Below are 18829 nucleotides of genomic sequence, written 5' to 3'. Positions count from 1 at the left end.
AAAAAGTAGACATGTTTTACACAAGTACTGCTATCTGTAACCCGTTTTGTGTGACTTGTGTGACTCCGTGTGACAGTTTTCAAACTTTAAGTCTCTCAAGCAACAAAGGAGATGCAATTTGCTTTGAAACGTTTCACCTTCTAATGCCGGTAATAAATATAGACCACTGTGAGCTGCTTGGAAGTCAGACAACAGGAATGTGCTAATCCATCACGGTGTTTTTGTTCCGGTTGAACCCTGGTGTGAATTCATCCAGCAGGATCAATAGAGTAAATCTCTGTTATTGTGCATGTCAGCCTAAAAAATAATCAGTCAGCTTTCTTTGCACTGTCAGGAAACATTTTGCTCGAGTTTTATAGGAGGTGCATGTGTGAGGTGCAGTGGGGTGGGGGTGGAAGCCATTTAAATGTTCCCCCCAAAAGCAGAGCTCTCCAAACAGAAGCTGGGAGCGGTCCTTGATTTTTCGTAGGCATTGTGCAACATCCAAAGGTCAGTATGCAGGACTGCATTTTTTAGGAGGTGGAAGACACCAACACTAAATATACTGTCTTCGATGAATTATGATTTATTCTTTTAAAATATGCAACTTCAACTATCTCATTAGATGAATCATCCAGGGATACTCTTGAGCTTGCTGCTCTTCTCTGGTGTTCGTGGTTTCCAGTACACGGAACTGGCAAACTATGTGGATAGTCATCAAGAAGAGTATGTTGAGGTACGCTTTTCTAATGATCTCTATCATTTCGTCACCACGTACACAAAATGCTTACTATTAGTCAATTTGAATGGATCATTTCCACCCAAGCTCGATTGATGACAAAAACAAATATTAACGTGGTCTGTGATTTTGTTTTACTTGAGGCTCTACGGGAATGGGTGGCTGTTGAAAGTGACTCCAGCAACATCTTTAAGAGACCAGAATTGCACTACATGATGAAATTGACTGCAAAGAAGCTTCAAGAAATGGGAGGAAGAGTCAACTTAATAGACGTTGGTAATCAAGAGGTTAGTTGACAAATCTGCAGGCACACATAGACAAAAACAGTCACACTCATCTGTTGATAATTTAGAGTCTTTAATTAAACTTAATTTATTCATGTATATAAATTAAACTTAGCACAGTGAAAATATAACAACTCCTCACAGGTAAGTTATTCGAAACCAGAACCTACAAAATGACATGGTAACCAATAAGCCACAGTGAAGAATTAACTATCTTCGGTTTATCCTCCCTTTAAATGTCATTTTTGTTTTTATCATCTAGCTGCCTGACGGGCGGATTGTAATGTTGCCAAAAGTTGTGACTGCTCAGTTTGGGAATGACTCCGACAAGCACACCGTGTGTATCTACGGTCATACAGATGTCCAACCAGCAAAGCTTGAGGATGGCTGGGCAACTGATCCATTCAACTTAACTGAACTCAATGGTAACAGCTTTTAATGTTTTCTTTGAAAAATGTCATGCATGGAAAACAAAAATAAAATGATTTCAGAAAATTAAATATATATTTTTATGTCAGGAGAAATTTAACGTGAGACAAAAAAATTAAGCTTGACAAAAAACTATATATTTCCAAATTATGAGGTTTTTCTCAATTGTATGTCCCTACCAAAATTACCCTAAGTGCACCACAAACACGACAAAGAATTACAAGAATTGAATTCATGCATTTATGTATTTTTGTCTTCACAGGTAACCTATATGGCAGAGGGGCATCTGACAACAAAGCTCCAGTTTTAGCTTGGATTCATGCTGTGGAGGCCTACCAGTCCCTTAATATGGTGCGACCATCTTCATAATTCTAAGTAGCAATTTTGATTTATACACTCTTTCAAAGGTGTGTTTCATTGGGGAAACCGAAAACCAACTTCAGGGGGGCAAGTTTGTCACTGCACTGTTGATCACTGTGAAAATAATGAACCATCCAGAGTTTTCATTTTTTCAAATATTAAAAAATGGATTTCTGATGATTTAGATCTTTTCAAACCTTTTGTCAACATACATCTCGAAACAGGTGTAATGTTCTAATTGTTTTCATTTCTACCCTCCAGGAGTTACCAGTAAATGTGAAATTCATTTTTGAGGGCATGGAGGAATCGGGCTCCAATGGTCTGGATGCAATGATTCAGTCACACAGAGACACATTTTTCTCTGATGTGGATTACATTGTCATTTCTGACTGTGGCTGGCTTAGCAGAAAACCGGCTCTAACCTACGGCACTCGGGGCAACTGCTATTTCTTTGCTGAGGTTGTATGTTAAGATTGCCGAAGAAGAAAAAAAGCTATACCTAATTCTTAACTCTTTTACATTTGCAGGTTGAAGGCCCTAAGCAGGACTTACATTCCGGTGTTTATGGAGGCACTGTGATAGAACCAATGACTGATCTTATTGGGCTTCTTGGTAAGACTGGAAATGGAAATCAAATTTAATCATATTTACAATATTGATTTTGGGTGGAATTGCAGCAAGACGCTTGTAGTGACTTTAGACCAGGGGTCACCAACCATAACAATAATTGTTGGTGATCTATAAGTAAAAACATAAATCAAAATCTTGCATTCTGCAGACACTCTAATAAGCCCAAGCGGCAAGATCTTGATTCCTGGGATCACGGAAGCTGTCGCCCCCCTCTCTGATGAAGAATTGAAAACGTACCAAGATATCCAGTTTGACCTTGACAACTACAAGAGCAAGATTGGCGTTAGTGAGCTCATGTACAATAACAAGGTGGCAAATTTGAATAACTTTGTATTTATCGTCTCAAGCATGATGAATGCGCCAAGAAAAGTTACTTTGCTTTCTGCAGGTGGACTTGTTGACTCATAAGTGGCGCTATCCTACTGTCTCCATCCATGGCATTGAGGGAGCATTCTCTGACCCTGGCATTAAAACCGTCATCCCTGCTAAGGTTACTGCTAAATTCTCCATTAGACAAGTTCCTAATATGGAACCTAAGACAGTCCAAAAACAGGTGAGTTTGCTTTGTTAGATACTAAACATGCCGATTGTCAAGGACCATCATCCAATGATTTATTGAGAGGCTCGTCTCATTTCCCTATCAATACTTTTTACTTAAGGTCACAGAGTACCTGCATTCAATGTTTGCCAAGAGGAGCAGTCCAAATAAACTAAAAGTCATAATGGTGGTTGGAGCGAAGCCTTGGATAGCTGATCCTCGCGATCTTCTCTATGAGGCCGGGAAAGCAGCTGTCAAGAGAGGTATTGTCCGCCATTATTCGGTATTGAATGCAACACATTGTGTGCAATAGGGAAAGAGGACAATAGAATAAATCCTTGTCATACTCTGTATGAAGAGACCAGCCGGGCTATCAATTAAGACTTGGAACATATCCCCATTTGGAACACAAATGGTGACTGGTTTTCACATACAGGGGTCCCGAATTTTCCGTGTTTTCAAGAAGTGATGCATTAAAAAAAAAAAATCTCTCAGTTTTTAATACAGATCCTGATTTGATCCGTGAGGGTGGGACCATCCCTATCGCAAAAACCTTCCAAGATGTGACTGGAAAAAGTATCATCATGATGCCCATCGGTGGCTTTGACGATGGGCTGCACTCGCAGAATGAGAAAATAAGCAGGTTTGACTGCAACATATCACATTCAGAATTATTTTTTACATTGATCTGAATAGTCAGGAGATAGCCCACCACTAATTATGGCTGTACAGTATTCTTAATTTTAGTATCTTGCCTTCATTAAACCTTTATGGATGCAACAGTTAATTAAAATTTAATGATGGCTTTATCCTACTGCTTATTTTCCCTTTCTTTCCAGGTACAATTATATCGAAGGGACCAAGCTATTTATTGCATACCTGTATGAAGTGTCCCAGATTAAGAAGATCAGTGTGTAAGACATTTCTGTGGCTTCAATTTGTCAGTAACTTGTATTATTGTAAATAGACATAGTCTTGCTTCCACTTTGGTGGATTATATGATCAAGAATCAGACAATATTGTATTTTCATCCTCTGAGCATAATAGAGTTTCTAATTATTACTGACTTGTAATTATAATAAAACTTGCTTGTCCACTCAGTTTGACATGATGCTTCGATCATTTCTGTAAATAAAAGACGATATGAAATGTATTACTACTGGCAATTGAGCCCCAAAAGTATTTTGCATGCGGTATTTCAAGTAAATGAAAACAATTGTTTGCTATGATCACAAGTGTGTTATTATTTAGCCCACAACAACAATAGTCGATGTCAGAAAATGGGGTCCAAGGATGACGTTGTGTTTTTGCCTCTTACCTCACTCCAATAGCTGAGGACGACAGGATTGGTTGCCTCTGATCCAGCAGAGTGAAAATCACCTGCAATGAGGGTAGTTCAATGAAAGAGAATTTAGTCAATCCGTATTTTCATTCCCTCATTCGTATTTTCATATTGCAAATATAAATATTTAGGGATGGGGCATTGCAATTTTCTAGGAATGTTGCAGAGGTGATCATTTGAAAATGTACACATTGGTAGTTTATACAATACGTTTCGTAATTACTGGAAGAAATCATTAACATGATGAATGTGTTCTCGTTTAAATATCAAGGTAAGTTTGAGCAAATGTGTTTTTTCAGATGTGTGTTTCAAACTGATAGCCCTTTGTATTAATGAGGGTCGAAGGGTTGATGACCATCCTGACATCATCATGTAGATAAAGAAATGAAGGCATCTTGGCATAAAGAAGTAGGGATTCTTTGTTTCTAGATCCGAGAAAAGAATATATTTAATGGGTTAAAAGAACAGAAATTGTAATGCTTTATGAATGAACATTCCACCTGTTGTCAACTGGAATGACATGAACATTAGGGATACCAGTGTGCTTTAAAACTTCATACATCTTGAAGTAGTTTTTCTCTTTCAACAATCCATTCTAACAATAAAAAAATCCATCATAAAAATTATATATCAATAGATGCTATGTCAAAACAATAGTCATTATATTAACTCGCACTGGTCAATTATTTGATGGTAAAAACCCTCCCAAAAACTACAGAACAGCGCTGAAGGGAAAAAAAATCTAAAATTTTCAAGTAAATCAGTCACATCCAGATACATATATATTTGCTGAACAACAAAACAAACAAAATAGGATTCATCATTGCATTTTAAGATAACGGTGACCATGCAGAGTGTCAATATAGTGTGGCTATACTGCAAATCATTTGTTCAATAAACCTTAAGGACAACCAGCAGCTAAATAAAGATGGCTGTTAAATGTTGCATTTCCTGGGACAAATGCAAACAGAGGTAACAAAACAAAACACTTTAAGCGTGAACATCTACAAAGAGTTATTGAACAGAAAACAAAATATTAACTGCTTGCGTCATCATGGAGGGTGACTGCATCAAAATCAATGCAAAGGAATATATAAAGCGACAATTTACTATGATTGGCTACTACTGGGAGGTTGTTGTTTCATCAAATTCAACCAAATGTAATGAGTCAGTTCCCCCCAAAATATTGTAATAAACAAAAAAATCCCCACCTTATCTAAAGGCACTGAGTTGTAATCTTCCTTTTCTAATGGATAACATGCTAAGCCAAATAAAGACGAATAGCTTCAGGGATTTGACACACTATGAAAATCCACCATCAGATCTGAAGTGCATGCAAATGAACTCATTAAGAGTCTGATGCATGACACGCTGAGCCTCATCAGTGTTCCACAAAATGCAAGTAGCTATAATTTATAGAATTAACTCAAATTCTTTGCAACACTTCTGAGCAAGCAACAATAATTGTCACATTTTTTACAGTTCCAAACATCTCTCTTCACAGCTGCTTATTAGGCACACATCAATACAAATAGTGCAGTTTGGAACTGAGGTGGCTTCCTATTATGTTGTCCAAAATATTTATACAAACCTGCCAAATTATGAGCTAAACTGGTTATCTAGTTTTCTTCAGGACACATGCTTTTGAAATACATCTAAAAATTAAATATCTATATGTAGAAACGGGTTCTTAAAACGTTTTAGAATCTAAGTTTGGGCAACACAAGTAACGTTGATCAGCACAATAAACAGGATCCTAAACGACAATCTGCAAAATGACTAGTGGCAGAAAAAAACACGCATGAGATTCAGAATGCTCATTTTGTTGGTTGTTGTCAATCTGACGTCCATTTGGAAAGGCTGATTTACAATAAATGGGATGGACAGTATTGTGTGTCATCAAGTGCACGCCAATTTGAATTCCAAGTTACATTAACATTTACAGGCACTGCCTAACAGCACCTTGAGGACTTTCAGTAAGAGCAATGTCGATAAATTCAGAATTGAGAAGCAGCTGATTTTTGTCTTCAAACTTGCCTGCTCTATCGAAAGTGTATTAAGAGAACCAGTTTTGCTATACTAACCAACAGACACCTGTGTACATGTTGCATTTAGCTTTCCCAGAACTGACACAATTATTTGCGTTTTATTTCTTCATAGAATTTACCAACAACTGGACAAGACTTTGTAGAACATGTGGACAGTGAAGAGTCAAACATTCAAAATGTTAAGACTATTGCAAACGGGTTCAAAAATGAAAACTCTTTGCAAATAAATGAAGGACAAAACATATTTTGTATTGTCAGCCAATTAAAAAAATAATCTGTTGCAACATTTCAAGAGTGTCCATAACCCATCTTTTCCAGACTAATTTGTTCAGTCTCTCTCTTTCTTTCTCACTATATATGTATATATGTATGTGTATCATATATATATATATATATATATATATACACACACACACACACACACACACACACACACACACACACACACACACACACACACACACACACACACACACACTTTGTCTTTCTCCAATACCACACCACAAACAGTAGAAGGGGGGGACACCATCTCTCACAGTTACAAGTAATTCCAACAACGGAGAAGTCCAGCACCCTCAAAGGCCACTCCCAGTTGGATGAGTGCAAAACAAAAAGAGACAATCAACGCAGTCTTGTGTGAGAACAAGTCAAGAGAGGTTCCAACGAGCCTTCAGTTCTCCAAGAGAAGAGTGATCCACACGAGAGGGTTCACTGTCCTGTTGATTGTCCACATGAGGGCGACAGCCTTCACTTGAGCTGCGAGATTCCAAATCTTGGAGGGTCACTGAGTTCTCAGCTTAACAAAGACCAGTTTTTGCAAAAAGCGTCGACGCAAATGGCAGTGTTCATGCTCTCCTCTTTACTACGCAACTCTGCGTGCAATTCTGTAACATTCAAATGCACCCTAAAAGAAGTCCATTAAATCAGCAGTATCTGGCGGACTTTCATCAACAATAATAATAATAATTATAATAATAATAATAACAACAAAAAAACAGCAATGAAACACCAGTTAATTAACAAACTTCTTAGAAGAATCAAACAATATAAACATTCGCTCTGCTTTGGGCAGAGTCAGGTCAAGTGAAAGTGGGAAGGGGGGACGGGGAGTTCGGGACCCGAGGCACCAGGGTTGGTGCATTGGACGATGGGAGGTGTCATAAGGCCACAAAGGTGCATGGGTGTTTGAGTTTACAAGGCAACACTCCTCTGTTGAGCTGATAAAATTCCACCAACTGGATCAGGTCGGTGAATTTGGTGGCACCATCGTCAAGGCTAAAGAAGACTTGGCCGTCCTCTTCACACTGATGAGCAGACGAGCGAGCGGAAATCAGAGCAAGTTAGTGATTTAAATATTTTACAATTGGATTACATTTTATTATGACTACTATTCTGACTGACTTTGAGTGAGAGGCAAGTTCCACGCAATTGATTGCAGGCAGAAAATAAACATTTCAACCAAACAGTACTTTTTACTTCTTCTGTACTGTTTGATAGAAATGCGGCTGAAGATACATGACAAGTTGTCATGTTACTGTTTCCATTTGCCTTTGGTATCAAGCATTGACAATTGGTAATTGTAAGAGCCAATTGAGGGACTAATCTAGTATCAGCAGAGATCTCAAACACATTGAAAAATATAGGCATGCTTACTGGTAGTATCTGGAAATGTTTGATTTTCTGGTGATGGCACAATGTGAGCACAAAAGCCTTGGGGTTGCTCTGGCTGATTCGCAGCAGAAACAAGCTAGAAAATAAGAAAATACACACTTTCAGATTCATAGGTTGAACGTGTCAAGTAAAACGATGAAGGATGCGTGATGTTAAATTACCCGTCGACTTGTCCCTGCTGGTGGATAATGCGGTGGGATTCTTCTCTGGTTATTCTGCCATGGAACCACAGCTGGGCCATGTGGATGACTGACCACGATAATTGCGGATGTGAAATCGACCAGTAATTTGAGTATAAAATCACTGTACATGAAATGTGGATTGTTGCGTTAGGATTTGCATTTACCCGAGTTTAATGAGGAGTGATGCAACGGACTGTGGGAGCCGAGGATGTTCATTCGGTGATTCCTCTTCTGAGCCAGCCGTCACAAACAAATACAAAGGAAAAGATTAGTTGTGCTTCAGCATAAACAACTATTGCAGAAAAGTTAAATAAAACTCAAGTGGACTTAAAAAAAAAAAAGTACTTTGAAAAGTAATAACTGCACTGAACATGAAAAGTTAAAACGTGCTTTTCTGGATTAACAAAAAATAGAGGTGTGTGATTGTATTTGATATTTGAAATGTTGTGAAGTTAGGGGTACAAATAAAAAAAAAATACTCACCCTCCATGCGTGTCCCTCTTCCATAGCGGCGCTCTGAGCTTCCACGGGGTTGTCGATTACGCGGCCTATCGTTCCCGAAAAATCCATGGCCACCAGAGAGTTCTCTGACACACTTCGCTGAGGGGCAAAAATACGTGTTTAGTGTTTAGTACACACTAAACTGATCTGTCAGGATTTCAAAGTAATGGTATTAGGTCTTAAGAGTTTATAGATGTCAGATTTTGGAGGCTTTAGCTCCTTGTATAATGAGGGTAACATACCACGGGTGCTGAGAAGTGTGAGAGCAGGGTTTTTCTCTGCTGGGGAATCTTATAATTCTGGTACAATAGAATCCCGTACTGTGAAAAAAAGAAAACACCGGAGTCCTTGTTTGATGGGTGCACGTTTAGGAGGGGTGATGTCATGGCACTTCTTTTTTGCAACACAAGAGTGAATATGGACGTTTTTATACGTATCAAAGATGCCTTTCCGAATCTCAATCATATTTTAGTTGCTCACTGACTGAGCATTTGACTAAATATGGGGGGAATTAACGATCACTTAATATATTGTTGTCATATTTATTATGTTTATTTATTTGTGTAAATTCTCGGTTAACTTTACCCTTTACATTGTTTTCTGCTTAATTAAAAATATAAGCAAAAGATTCATTTCAATTATTTTGAAATTGTGGACATTTTTAATTACTGTAGAAAACTACAGGGAGTTATGTACTCGAGTTTTCCTTTAACTTTTAAAAACACGATGACGACAAAGGGAAAATAAAATGAAAATGAGCATCGGGTCAAAATAATGGTGGGCTACACCTTGATTACTGAAAATCTGCATTTGTATCAGCCCTGAAAATACCATATAAGATCTGGTTTTGTTTTAAGATTGACTATCTGGATGAAATAGTATTTTGATTTTGGGTCCTACGCACACATAAACCAACAAAACATTTACCTTAAACAATCTAAAAGCGGTCATCCAGCATGTTCTGCCTTGTTCATCTTCAGCACACAGAATCCTTAAATCCTTGAGCTCCCCTCTGCATTTATTGGGCTGTAAATGAACAAAGAGAATTAGAACAGTATTGGAAATGAGCATTCACTATTTGAAATGATCATTCACTGCCATCTCTGTTCAAATGAATCTTTTACATCTTTAAGCTGTCAATGGAAGTGAATGAGTCATTACAAAAAACTGAGCCCGCTAAATGCTGTCAGTTGTATATTGTGTAATCAAACCGATTAAAAACATTTTGAAGATAAGAAATCATCTCTCGCAAATCTTATAAATGTATGCATGGGAGAGAGAGAGAGAGAGAGAGAGAGAGAGAGCGAGTTCAACTGGAGGTGAATTTTTCCTCCGCTCCTACTATTTCATGCCGACTCCCCTCTGTTATCTGACACTCACCTTGATACAGAACTCAAAGTCTGTGGGTGCACCGTGCTGCTTTTTGCCCGTGATGACAGTGAAGATGTTACTGTCTTCAAGGTCTGCAAGTAAATGGAGATGTCTGGGCTCCTGAAGACACAAATAATTCTTTTGTCAGATGATGACAGACAGAAACTGCCTTAAGTTACACAGAGATCGGCACAGAGGGACCCCTAGAAAAAAAAGTGCTTTGCATCATTATTAGCTTTCAAAAATATTTACTCTGCTAGAACTATGGCAACACACATTCTTTCGTGACATACACTTTATTGCCAATATTTGCGTCACCTTTGAGGTTCCTTTTGTAGAACAGTAAAGCCCTGAGCGCCGCAGGAACATGTAAACTTTCTTCCAGGATTTTCGGCCCACCTCCTTTACATACAGATAACCCTGGATCTCGGGACAACTGCTGGTTGCTAGAAAGTTCTGAAAAGAGAGGAAACAATATCTCGTCAATTAGGAGATTCATTGATTGTCATATGATTTCATCCCTGATGCAAAGCCAAACATTTGTCACACCTGACTGCAGAAAGAAATGGCATCAGATAGCATCTATGTAGAGCTTCCAACTATGCAATTCCACATCATTTGGCAACAAATGTCCCAAGGTGTTGTCAAAAATACTCTGTCTCTGCGTTTCAAAAGAAATAATATGCGCTGCCTTGTCATCCGCCAAGTGATGCAAAGGCTTCCAGAAGCCTCTTTAATTTTTAAAGGATGTCTGGCAATGTTTTGGAAAATTCCAACAAACTTAAACCTTTCAAAGGGCACCTTTCCATGCGATGTTCTTAAAAAAAAAAAAAAATCGAGGCACTATTGAAGTGTAGTCATAGTGAGTCTTGGCAAATATTATAAACACCTGCTTGAGCTCAGAAAACAACCCTTGAATGACGCTGTCTTGGAAAAATTCCAAACACTGAGAATTCCTGACAACCCCGGTTCACCACATGGACTGTTTTTCATTGAGCCGTCTTCATGGAGCATAATAAAGCAGAGCGTCTCCAGTATATGATTAGCAGGGGACTTAAAAGCTTTCTGCGAGTGGCGTGGATGAACGGATGGTTTCTACTTGTGGTTGGGCCTCTGACAGCTCCATTTAACGGGGACAGCAGAGAGCAAGACTGCCTCGTTTCATTACGATGAAGCTCTTCAGAAGAATCCCCAAAAATGTCTTTTGTCCTTTTTCTTTTCCTTATTGTACATGCCATAGCCTCTTGCGGGTTGTCAATGCAAGCAGTGTGAGCTACATGTGTGCTCAGGGCAAACATACAGACTATTATTTGACCGCCTAATTCCAGCCGTCACACATGTGGGGCCCCTCCTTGCGTGTGCTGATACAGTTATGTGTCAACTGGGGATTAACAGTAGTTATTACTGCAGGCGCTGACGAGACACACTGTCTCGAGGTCAGAGGTGAGGTATGTCAACTTAATTTTACAGTGTGTAATGCTGACTTGCAGGTAAACTCAAATGGTTGCGTGAGGGAAGACAAGGAGAGTCTGACTGACATTATATAGTGTGTGTGTGTACGGCGTGTGTGTCTTCGTGCATTAGGATTCCAAATGTCCCGGATTTTACATGAGAGTTTTTGTTTGTGAGGATGAAAATGAAGGACATTTTTTCATTATAGTTTTACAAATGGAAGATGTAGTTTGAGTTAGATTTCCTGTTTGCCAGAAATTTTTCATTTGTTGGTTATTATTTTAGTTTTAGGTCACCATAACCTTGATGTGCGTGTGTGTGTACGCGCATGTGTGTGTGTGCATGCATGCAAATGCATTTGCTTGAGTGTAACATGCACCTGCAGGAGCTGCGATGGTGGAATGGGACGATTGGATTCCTGGCACCATGCAATCATGTGCTCTGGGAAAAATGTCTGGTGAGAGAAAATAAACCAGTTTGTAAAGTAAATAATAAAAGAGACATAAAGAGACAAGCCACTGTGACAGTAATTACATGGTAGAAATCAGATTACATTACGAGCCCACACAAATTCTTTTGAGTGCAACATGCTGTAATATTTGCTGATTAGATAAAACGAATTAACTTTAATATTACACTTTCTTTCTAATCTAATTTTTCTTTTATCTAATTTCTACAGCAAGTACACAGTCACTCAAATGTCTTCATTTTATTTATGCTGTCAAGAACATAACTAGCTGTTTCAACAAGAGGTTGAGTGAAACATGACATGTGAGAGAAGTTGTAAGACGAAGTAATTACCTGGGGAGTTCTGAAGAATTCATATTTGGCATAGTTCTTCCTAAAGAGGAATCTCCCGTCGCTGCTCATGGAAGCTTGGACCTGAACCACCAACTCGTGGTCCTCCAGACAGCGCTCTAAGGGTCAGCACAAACAACTTTACATTACATTTTACATTACCTCTGCTTTTTCTGCACGGCAGCAATAAGAATCTCAAAACAGAAAAGAATAAACCGTGCAGATAAATACTGTACATTATTGTTTAACTGTGAGATAAAAAAAAAAAAGAAACTTGACAAATATGAATCACTACATGGTTCAACCTTTTAATTTTTTTTTAAACACGAGTCAATTTTAGCATCAGGTGCCTTTGAGACTTCCCCATTTCAAAATATGTTTATTTTTGGCTATTAGAAATATTCATAAGTCGACTTACAATTAAAAGAACAACAACAAAATGAAGGCAAGACATTTTAGGGGACTTGTCATTGTACTGGTATGCGTGTAAATGTTTGACCACAAAAATTCTTCATTAATTTCCCGTTAGGTACATTCCTGTTAAATTACTCATCGATGATTCGTTCATATTGGAGCGCAATAAAATAGCAATAGCAAGGAACGGTGGCTTTCTTGATTCATGACCGCAAGAAAAATGGCATCTGGTCATTCGACATCTTTAGGCGCTTGACCTCTTCAAACGAGCCGTGACATTCTGAATGCGGCTATGGAGTTCTCAATGAGGTCAAATGAGCCAAAGTGTGTCCGAATGTGAATGTGGTCATAGGAACCGGTGTCAACATGATTCATGTCCGGAGTGATGCTGACACGAGACGTGACTCAGTCCATTCCAAAAGACGCGCACATTTCTCTCGATGGAACAAAATTGAAAAGTTGTAATTTAATTCACTTGAGTAGAACCAATAAAGCGTCCTTGCCTCCATATGATATTTTCATAAAGTCTGGGAGAACTGTTCAACAGTGTCACAAATCCTCTTTTAAATTCCCCTTCCATCTTGTCGTTTGTCTGATGAGTCACTCATGTTCGTGACACAGACTCACCCTGGCAACACTACCGCACTGTCTAGTTTCTTGTTAACCTTTCCGGGCTGACAAGTGGAGGTCGACATTACTTCTCAAAAGGGCCATTTCATCCCATTCACGAATGTATGACCAGTACTCAGCCATGAACAAGAATAGGACTCTCTGCTGCAACCAAGTATTGTCTGGTGTCGCTCAAAGACTTCTACAGTGTCTCTGTTTCTATTCTGGTCCACCTCCCAAAACCGCATGTGCACACGTTGGGTGGACACAGTTGCAAGCATGAATCTCGTGAGCCCTCGCTATCAGACTGAAAAGACTTGTTCACTTACAAATGGAAAACTTAACAAGCTATGAATAGAGCAAATTTACATACTGACAATATGTATGTACCTTGTATACCATATGCTACACTATCATCATAAAAGTGTAAAGGTTTATAGCATACTGCGTGATTTATATTCCAGGAAAAAAAGAGCAGTACATGTCAGTTCGGTAATGTAAATTTACATGTAAAAAATACTGTGGTGGTTCAGCCTGAGTGCAAGTGGCATTGAACATAAAACTACATAAATATGACCCACTAAAATGATCTTATTGCTTGTTACACTCGAGCGAGATCACTCAAGATGGATTTGTGTCTGGCTCCAAGAGAACTATACGATTGTCTCGAGTTGTCGTGTCAAAGTAGTGAGCAGACTGTTGTATGACAAATGGTTCTAGGAGCAATTATTAGATGGCAGATCATTTAGGCATTATGGAATATAATTCTAAGTCTGACATAAGAATTCAAAATGATGTGTTACAAAAGTGGCAGACTATATTTTTCAAAGCAGCACTTTTCAAATTTTTTTTTTTACTGTATTTTTTATTTTATTTATTTAGTCAAAATATACTTGGGGGAACATTCGGTGTAACTTGATGACCATGCACTCCTGTACTACTGTCATGGTCAACGGTATATAGCCTTGATTTTCTCATGCATTCCATCATGGCAGTATATAAATTAGTCCTACTTGAAAGAATGCTGATAAATTTGTTTCATTATCCCTTAAAATGGTCCAAATGGAAAATGTTACCATTTCAGCCGATTTCACAATTTCCTACAGCTTCACTTTGTGAAGTCACTTTGAAAATGTGAATTTTAATGTGACTTTAACACCCTGTAACAATAAATAAGAAACAGATCTCGGAAAAATCCAGGTCCAGATATCTGGACCAGACCATAGAAAAAGTATTTAAGCCAAACATGATGTCACTGAAAACAAAGTTAAATGTATTTGGCCTTCATTGTGATGGCTGCAGTGATGAGAAAAGGTGCGGTAATCAGATCATGGAGGACTGTAAATAAAATTAAACTCCAATGATGAAATATACTGTATACTATTTCATAAGATCGCCTCTGCAAGATCTTATGACAGTAGGCAGTGGCAAAATGTTTCTATGCGCGGCAAATACTATAACTAAATGCTTTTACATCCGTATTACATTTAGCATTGCGTTCTGCAGGATACTAACCCTTTGTACATCAAAACAGAACCTTACAGACAGTCCATATAAAAACAACGTGCCATACCAATAAATGAGTTGAATGCAATGAGTATTTCAGAGGAATTAAGTTTTAAGAGTTTGCCAATCCCAATTTCAAGAGTCTTTTACAGGGTTGAAAACATAAAAAAAAAAAAAAAGTGTTTGTATTTGTATTATCACCCTGTTATAATTCTGCTTGCTTGAGGGACACGAATCACAAGATTGTCTTCAATTCTAGTCACTACAATTTCAATAAAAGGGAAAACACTTATTTTGAGACTGGTCGCACATCTTTTTTTCCCCCTCTTTCTTTCTGAGCCGCTATGTCAGTTTTTCTTTTTTTAAATCAATGGTTTGCTTTTACAAGCATCATTGGTGGCAGCAACTCTAACCTTAAGAACAATATCACTATCCCTATGCATCATGTTTGTACAAAGACTAATCAGTTAATCCAACCTACAAATTTCTTACAACAATCGGTGTATGCAGCTGTCAATTTTGTGCACAGAGCCCTTAAATTCACTTGATCATCTCACTGGGCATCCGGACAATGCGTGTATAACGCTGCGTAGTAAGTGCATGCAGTCACGCTTCACCACATGCCTGCGTGAGAATATGTGTCCAGCCTGTCTGTCTCCCCAAGTATGTTGGCATGCATGCATGAATGCACCTGTGCCTGAATGCATCGCATGTCTCGGTGCATGCTTCGTGAGTTTTTTGTATGGACAAGCGTGAGGGCCTGTTCATATGTGCGCTTGTGTATTTGTGTGTATATGAGCGGGATTCAGCCACTCACCTAGCCCCAGCAGCGGGTGGTGCTCAACAAGTGCCCAACTGTTGTCGTCTACACAATGGCTTTTATAAACCAGGAGCTGGCAAAGATCCCTGGCTGTCATGTCGGCTGGGATCTCCACCACTTTGCCCATGCCGTCTTCAGTGGAGATCTTGACAATCTATGAGGAGGCACAAAAAAATAAAAGCAATGAGAATTTGAAAGAAATGTCCTTGCTAAAAAAATGATTTACCAAAATTGTCGCGGAGCTGGCACATGTTTTAAGTGCATATTTGTTGAGAGAAATAAAGAGAAGCAAGAGTTGAAAAAAACTTCAGTCAAATTCAAATCATGTGGATAAGGATAAAGTTGTGTTGTGCTCAAGACCGCATTATTTGAGACCAAAACTTGCCCAGGACCAGAACTCACTGAGATAAAGGCTTTTGGGAGTCATATCTTGATGTCTTGAGACCAAAACCAGACCTCACCGAGACCAAGGCTTTTGGGAGTCAAGTCCAGGACAAGATCAAAATTATGTCTAGACCACAACCGGTCTTACAACACTAGGATAAAAATGCAATTTATTTTCTTAAGCAGCATATTTATTTGTTATACTTGTCAGAGACTTCATTAGTTTAGAAAAAAGCAACTACTATCTGTCCCTTCTCTACACCACTCATCCCAGATGACTTGTGATGAGAGAAAATGCTGGACTCATTGCCAGTTCACACAGAGCAGTTATAGACAAATAAGCACTCGTGCTTATGTTCAAGTCTAGGACAATGTGTGAAGAGACAATGAAAACTACATACAAGTGGTCGAGGGACAAGAATCAAACCCAGAACATTTCTACTGGATTGGAGAAGTGCTGCCATGTGCGAATTACTGAGATCCAATGCAAGAGTTCTTCCTAAAAGTATGCAGTGGTAGTCATGAGATCTTTGGACATGCTGTCACTGGTGCATGGGCTCTTAACTGACTATGCAGGTGTACAGTATAAGAAATAGTAAGACCAAGAAAAAAACAACAACATTATTTGTAGGCACTGCATGTACAGCATTTAAGAACAAAGGTTAAAGTCATTATTCATTGTTTAATGTAACGTAAGCAGAAAAAAGAAACAAGATCATGTGCAAATAACTGATCATCTGTTCAAAGCTTCCCTCCAACTGCCAGTGGCAGGAAATGCAGCAGGGTGAGCAGTCCTGAATTAACCTCCAATAAATGCCCACAGGTTGGCTCAGCACAAGGAAACCATGCAGTCACAATCTTCACATATTGAAAAACGAGGGGGAGCCTACTCAGCCTGTAGAGGAATCCAGCCAATCCAGCCACAAACCAGTCCACACAGATAACACACTATAAAATATTCAAATGTATGTGATACTGGCCAATTCAAAATTACAGCTGTGTTTAAAAAATTCCTGCCAATGCAAGGCTCCAAAAAATGTAGGGCCCTCTCAATGTATACAAAGTGAATTTGTCAGCTCAGTCCAAGCGTAGCAGGACTTCTAATGATAAGATAATCTTCAAATAGCAAAAAGCAGGCAGCTAGAGAGGACGAGACACAGATGGAGCGTGTGGTCTTACCTCCACGGCCCGCAATAGGCAGCAGTCCGGGGAACACGAAGGCATTTTTGAAGGGTGCCTGACAGTCCACTCATACACACATTCACACACGCACACTCTAGAATGGAAAACCCAGCTGTCACCTTCTCCCCCGTCCAAAAAGAAAAAAGGCCGAAATAACGCCGGCAAGTTGATATTAGTGCTGCCTGTCACATACCATGCACAATTAAAACTGTCCAAACCAGTGGACCTGCAAAGCTCAACCAAAGAACTGTCAGCGAGCACCCGAGCCTCAGTCCACTTCGGCTCACAGAACAGACACAGGGAGCAGACGGCAGCAGGTAGAATGTGGCGCTCGCTGTGCCGGCTGAGTCTGACAACTATCTTTCTTCACCTCTCCCCCCACCTCTTTCTCTCTTTCTCCCTCCCTCTTTTGCTCTCTCTCTCACAAAAGGGTTACAGCCTCAGCCAGCAGCTCCAAGGCGCAGTGAATCAAACCACACACTCACCAACCAATCGTAAGACACCAACAGGCTGATGTAATCATTCCCACACAAACTCAGATGTGAGCTGACACACACTCACACAGCATACATACACACAAACGCACAGTCATGGACAGACGTTAACTTTCTCAGATGTCTTTCGAGCTGCACCATCTTTTCAGGTCTTGAAGCCGGGCCAATGAGGAGGAGGCGGATGGGATCGAGTTTAAAAAGAAAAAGTTACACATTTTCTAGCCACCAAAAGTTTTCAAGTGAGGGCTTGTTGGGGCTGTATGTTTTCTCTGTCTCTTTGCCTTCCCTTTTCCTCTCCCACCCTCCCTCCATCCCTCCCTGTGGCTTAACTTTGAACTCCCGAGTCAGATCTTGCCTTGCACTAGTGCAGTGCAAGACTCATTACAGAGCAAATGAAATGAAACAAACCTGGAGCAGCGCTTGAGAACCCCGACCTTCATCTCCACCCCGGTGGCTAAGCTTTGTGCCAAAATTCTTTTGAACAAAATAAAAAAAATAAAAAAAACAACAAAAAGAAAAAGTGAAAACTTTTTATAATATATACCCTGCAAAAATATTTATGACAGCATGAGCCAGACAAAATCCTTGACACACCCCGTCTGGGCGAGAGGCAAACTGTCTTGCATATCAGCCTTGACGAAGGTTGTGTGGGTGAGGTGTGCTCCACGAGTAAACACTTGATTTGCAAAAGGTAAGAGGAAGTGCGAAGAGATACAACTTCGTTTACCTCGCTGAAATATCCACTTCAGCGAGGAAAGGAGGGAACCGAAGAGTCAGGAATTGGAGGAGTGGAGAGAAAGAGGGAATGTGTGTGTCAGACACGAGACGTGACGGCCAAAGAGCGGAAGGTAAAAGGTACTAGACGGGCAGACTTTCTGATGACGCAGTCCGGCAGAAAGTGTGCTGAGGAAAAAAAAAAAAAAGTTGAATGAACTCAGTATTTCAAGGAAATAAACTAAAATAAATGGGCAAACCAACAACATTTTAAAAATGTTGCCAATGTGATAATAAGCATTCCCACATTTTCAACAAATGTCCCTTGTATTGTCCATCGACTTAAAGATATAAGTAAAAACAACGCAGCCACAAATGTCAA

At 39.4% G+C, this 18829-nt stretch overlaps 2 protein-coding genes across 7 annotated transcripts in view; one reads left to right on the top strand and one right to left on the bottom strand.

The window, feature by feature from the left end:
• The first annotated feature begins 472 nt into the window (after nucleotides 1-472).
• On the top strand, nucleotides 473-4105 carry cndp1 (carnosine dipeptidase 1). Its single transcript, XM_085918431.1, has 12 exons — nucleotides 473-489; nucleotides 605-715; nucleotides 862-1005; nucleotides 1265-1427; nucleotides 1694-1782; nucleotides 2053-2250; nucleotides 2319-2403; nucleotides 2570-2730; nucleotides 2810-2974; nucleotides 3081-3222; nucleotides 3455-3602; nucleotides 3799-4105. The coding sequence occupies exons 2-12, from the start codon at nucleotides 605-607 to the stop codon at nucleotides 3875-3877; spliced, it is 1485 nt and encodes a 494-aa protein (XP_085774557.1). The 5' UTR covers nucleotides 473-489; the 3' UTR covers nucleotides 3878-4105.
• A 611-nt stretch (nucleotides 4106-4716) lies between these two features.
• The window catches only part of grb10b (growth factor receptor-bound protein 10b), a 46882-nt gene continuing 32769 nt past the window's right edge, over nucleotides 4717-18829 (bottom strand). For 4 of the 6 annotated variants that reach the window (XM_085918225.1, XM_085918224.1, XM_085918226.1 and 1 more), the window contains 12 exons: nucleotides 15671-15827; nucleotides 12328-12443; nucleotides 11906-11980; nucleotides 10393-10530; nucleotides 10084-10194; nucleotides 9631-9729; nucleotides 8946-9023; nucleotides 8686-8802; nucleotides 8367-8433; nucleotides 8182-8269; nucleotides 8003-8096; nucleotides 4717-7653 (listed from right to left, as the gene is read on the bottom strand). In XM_085918225.1, the coding sequence (XP_085774351.1) occupies nucleotides 7507-7653; nucleotides 8003-8096; nucleotides 8182-8269; nucleotides 8367-8433; nucleotides 8686-8802; nucleotides 8946-9023; nucleotides 9631-9729; nucleotides 10084-10194; nucleotides 10393-10530; nucleotides 11906-11980; nucleotides 12328-12443; nucleotides 15671-15827 (1287 nt within the window). In that variant the 3' untranslated portion in view covers nucleotides 4717-7506. Of the gene's footprint in view, nucleotides 7654-8002; nucleotides 8097-8181; nucleotides 8270-8366; nucleotides 8434-8685; nucleotides 8803-8945; nucleotides 9024-9630; nucleotides 9730-10083; nucleotides 10195-10392; nucleotides 10531-11905; nucleotides 11981-12327; nucleotides 12444-15670; nucleotides 15828-17236; nucleotides 18290-18829 lie in introns of those variants that run through there. The other 2 variants (XM_085918229.1, XM_085918227.1) reach the window with 2 other exon arrangements.

Source organism: Syngnathus leptorhynchus, chromosome 8 (genome assembly GCF_054491065.1).
Source record: "Syngnathus leptorhynchus isolate UIUO chromosome 8, UIUO_Slep, whole genome shotgun sequence".
NCBI lineage: Eukaryota > Metazoa > Chordata > Actinopteri > Syngnathiformes > Syngnathidae > Syngnathus > Syngnathus leptorhynchus.
This window is presented reverse-complemented; position numbering and strand designations above follow the sequence as displayed.

Excerpts from the sequence above, each read along its gene's own strand:
- cndp1 (XM_085918431.1), top strand. The coding sequence starts at position 605 with ATGAATCATCCAGGGATACTCTTGAGCTTGCTGCTCTTCTCTGGTGTT. Across the intron at positions 2,251-2,318 it reads ACTGCTATTTCTTTGCTGAG|GTTGAAGGCCCTAAGCAGGA; the intron begins GTTGTATGTTAA and ends TTACATTTGCAG. Across the intron at positions 3,603-3,798 it reads CAGAATGAGAAAATAAGCAG|GTACAATTATATCGAAGGGA; the intron begins GTTTGACTGCAA and ends CTTTCTTTCCAG.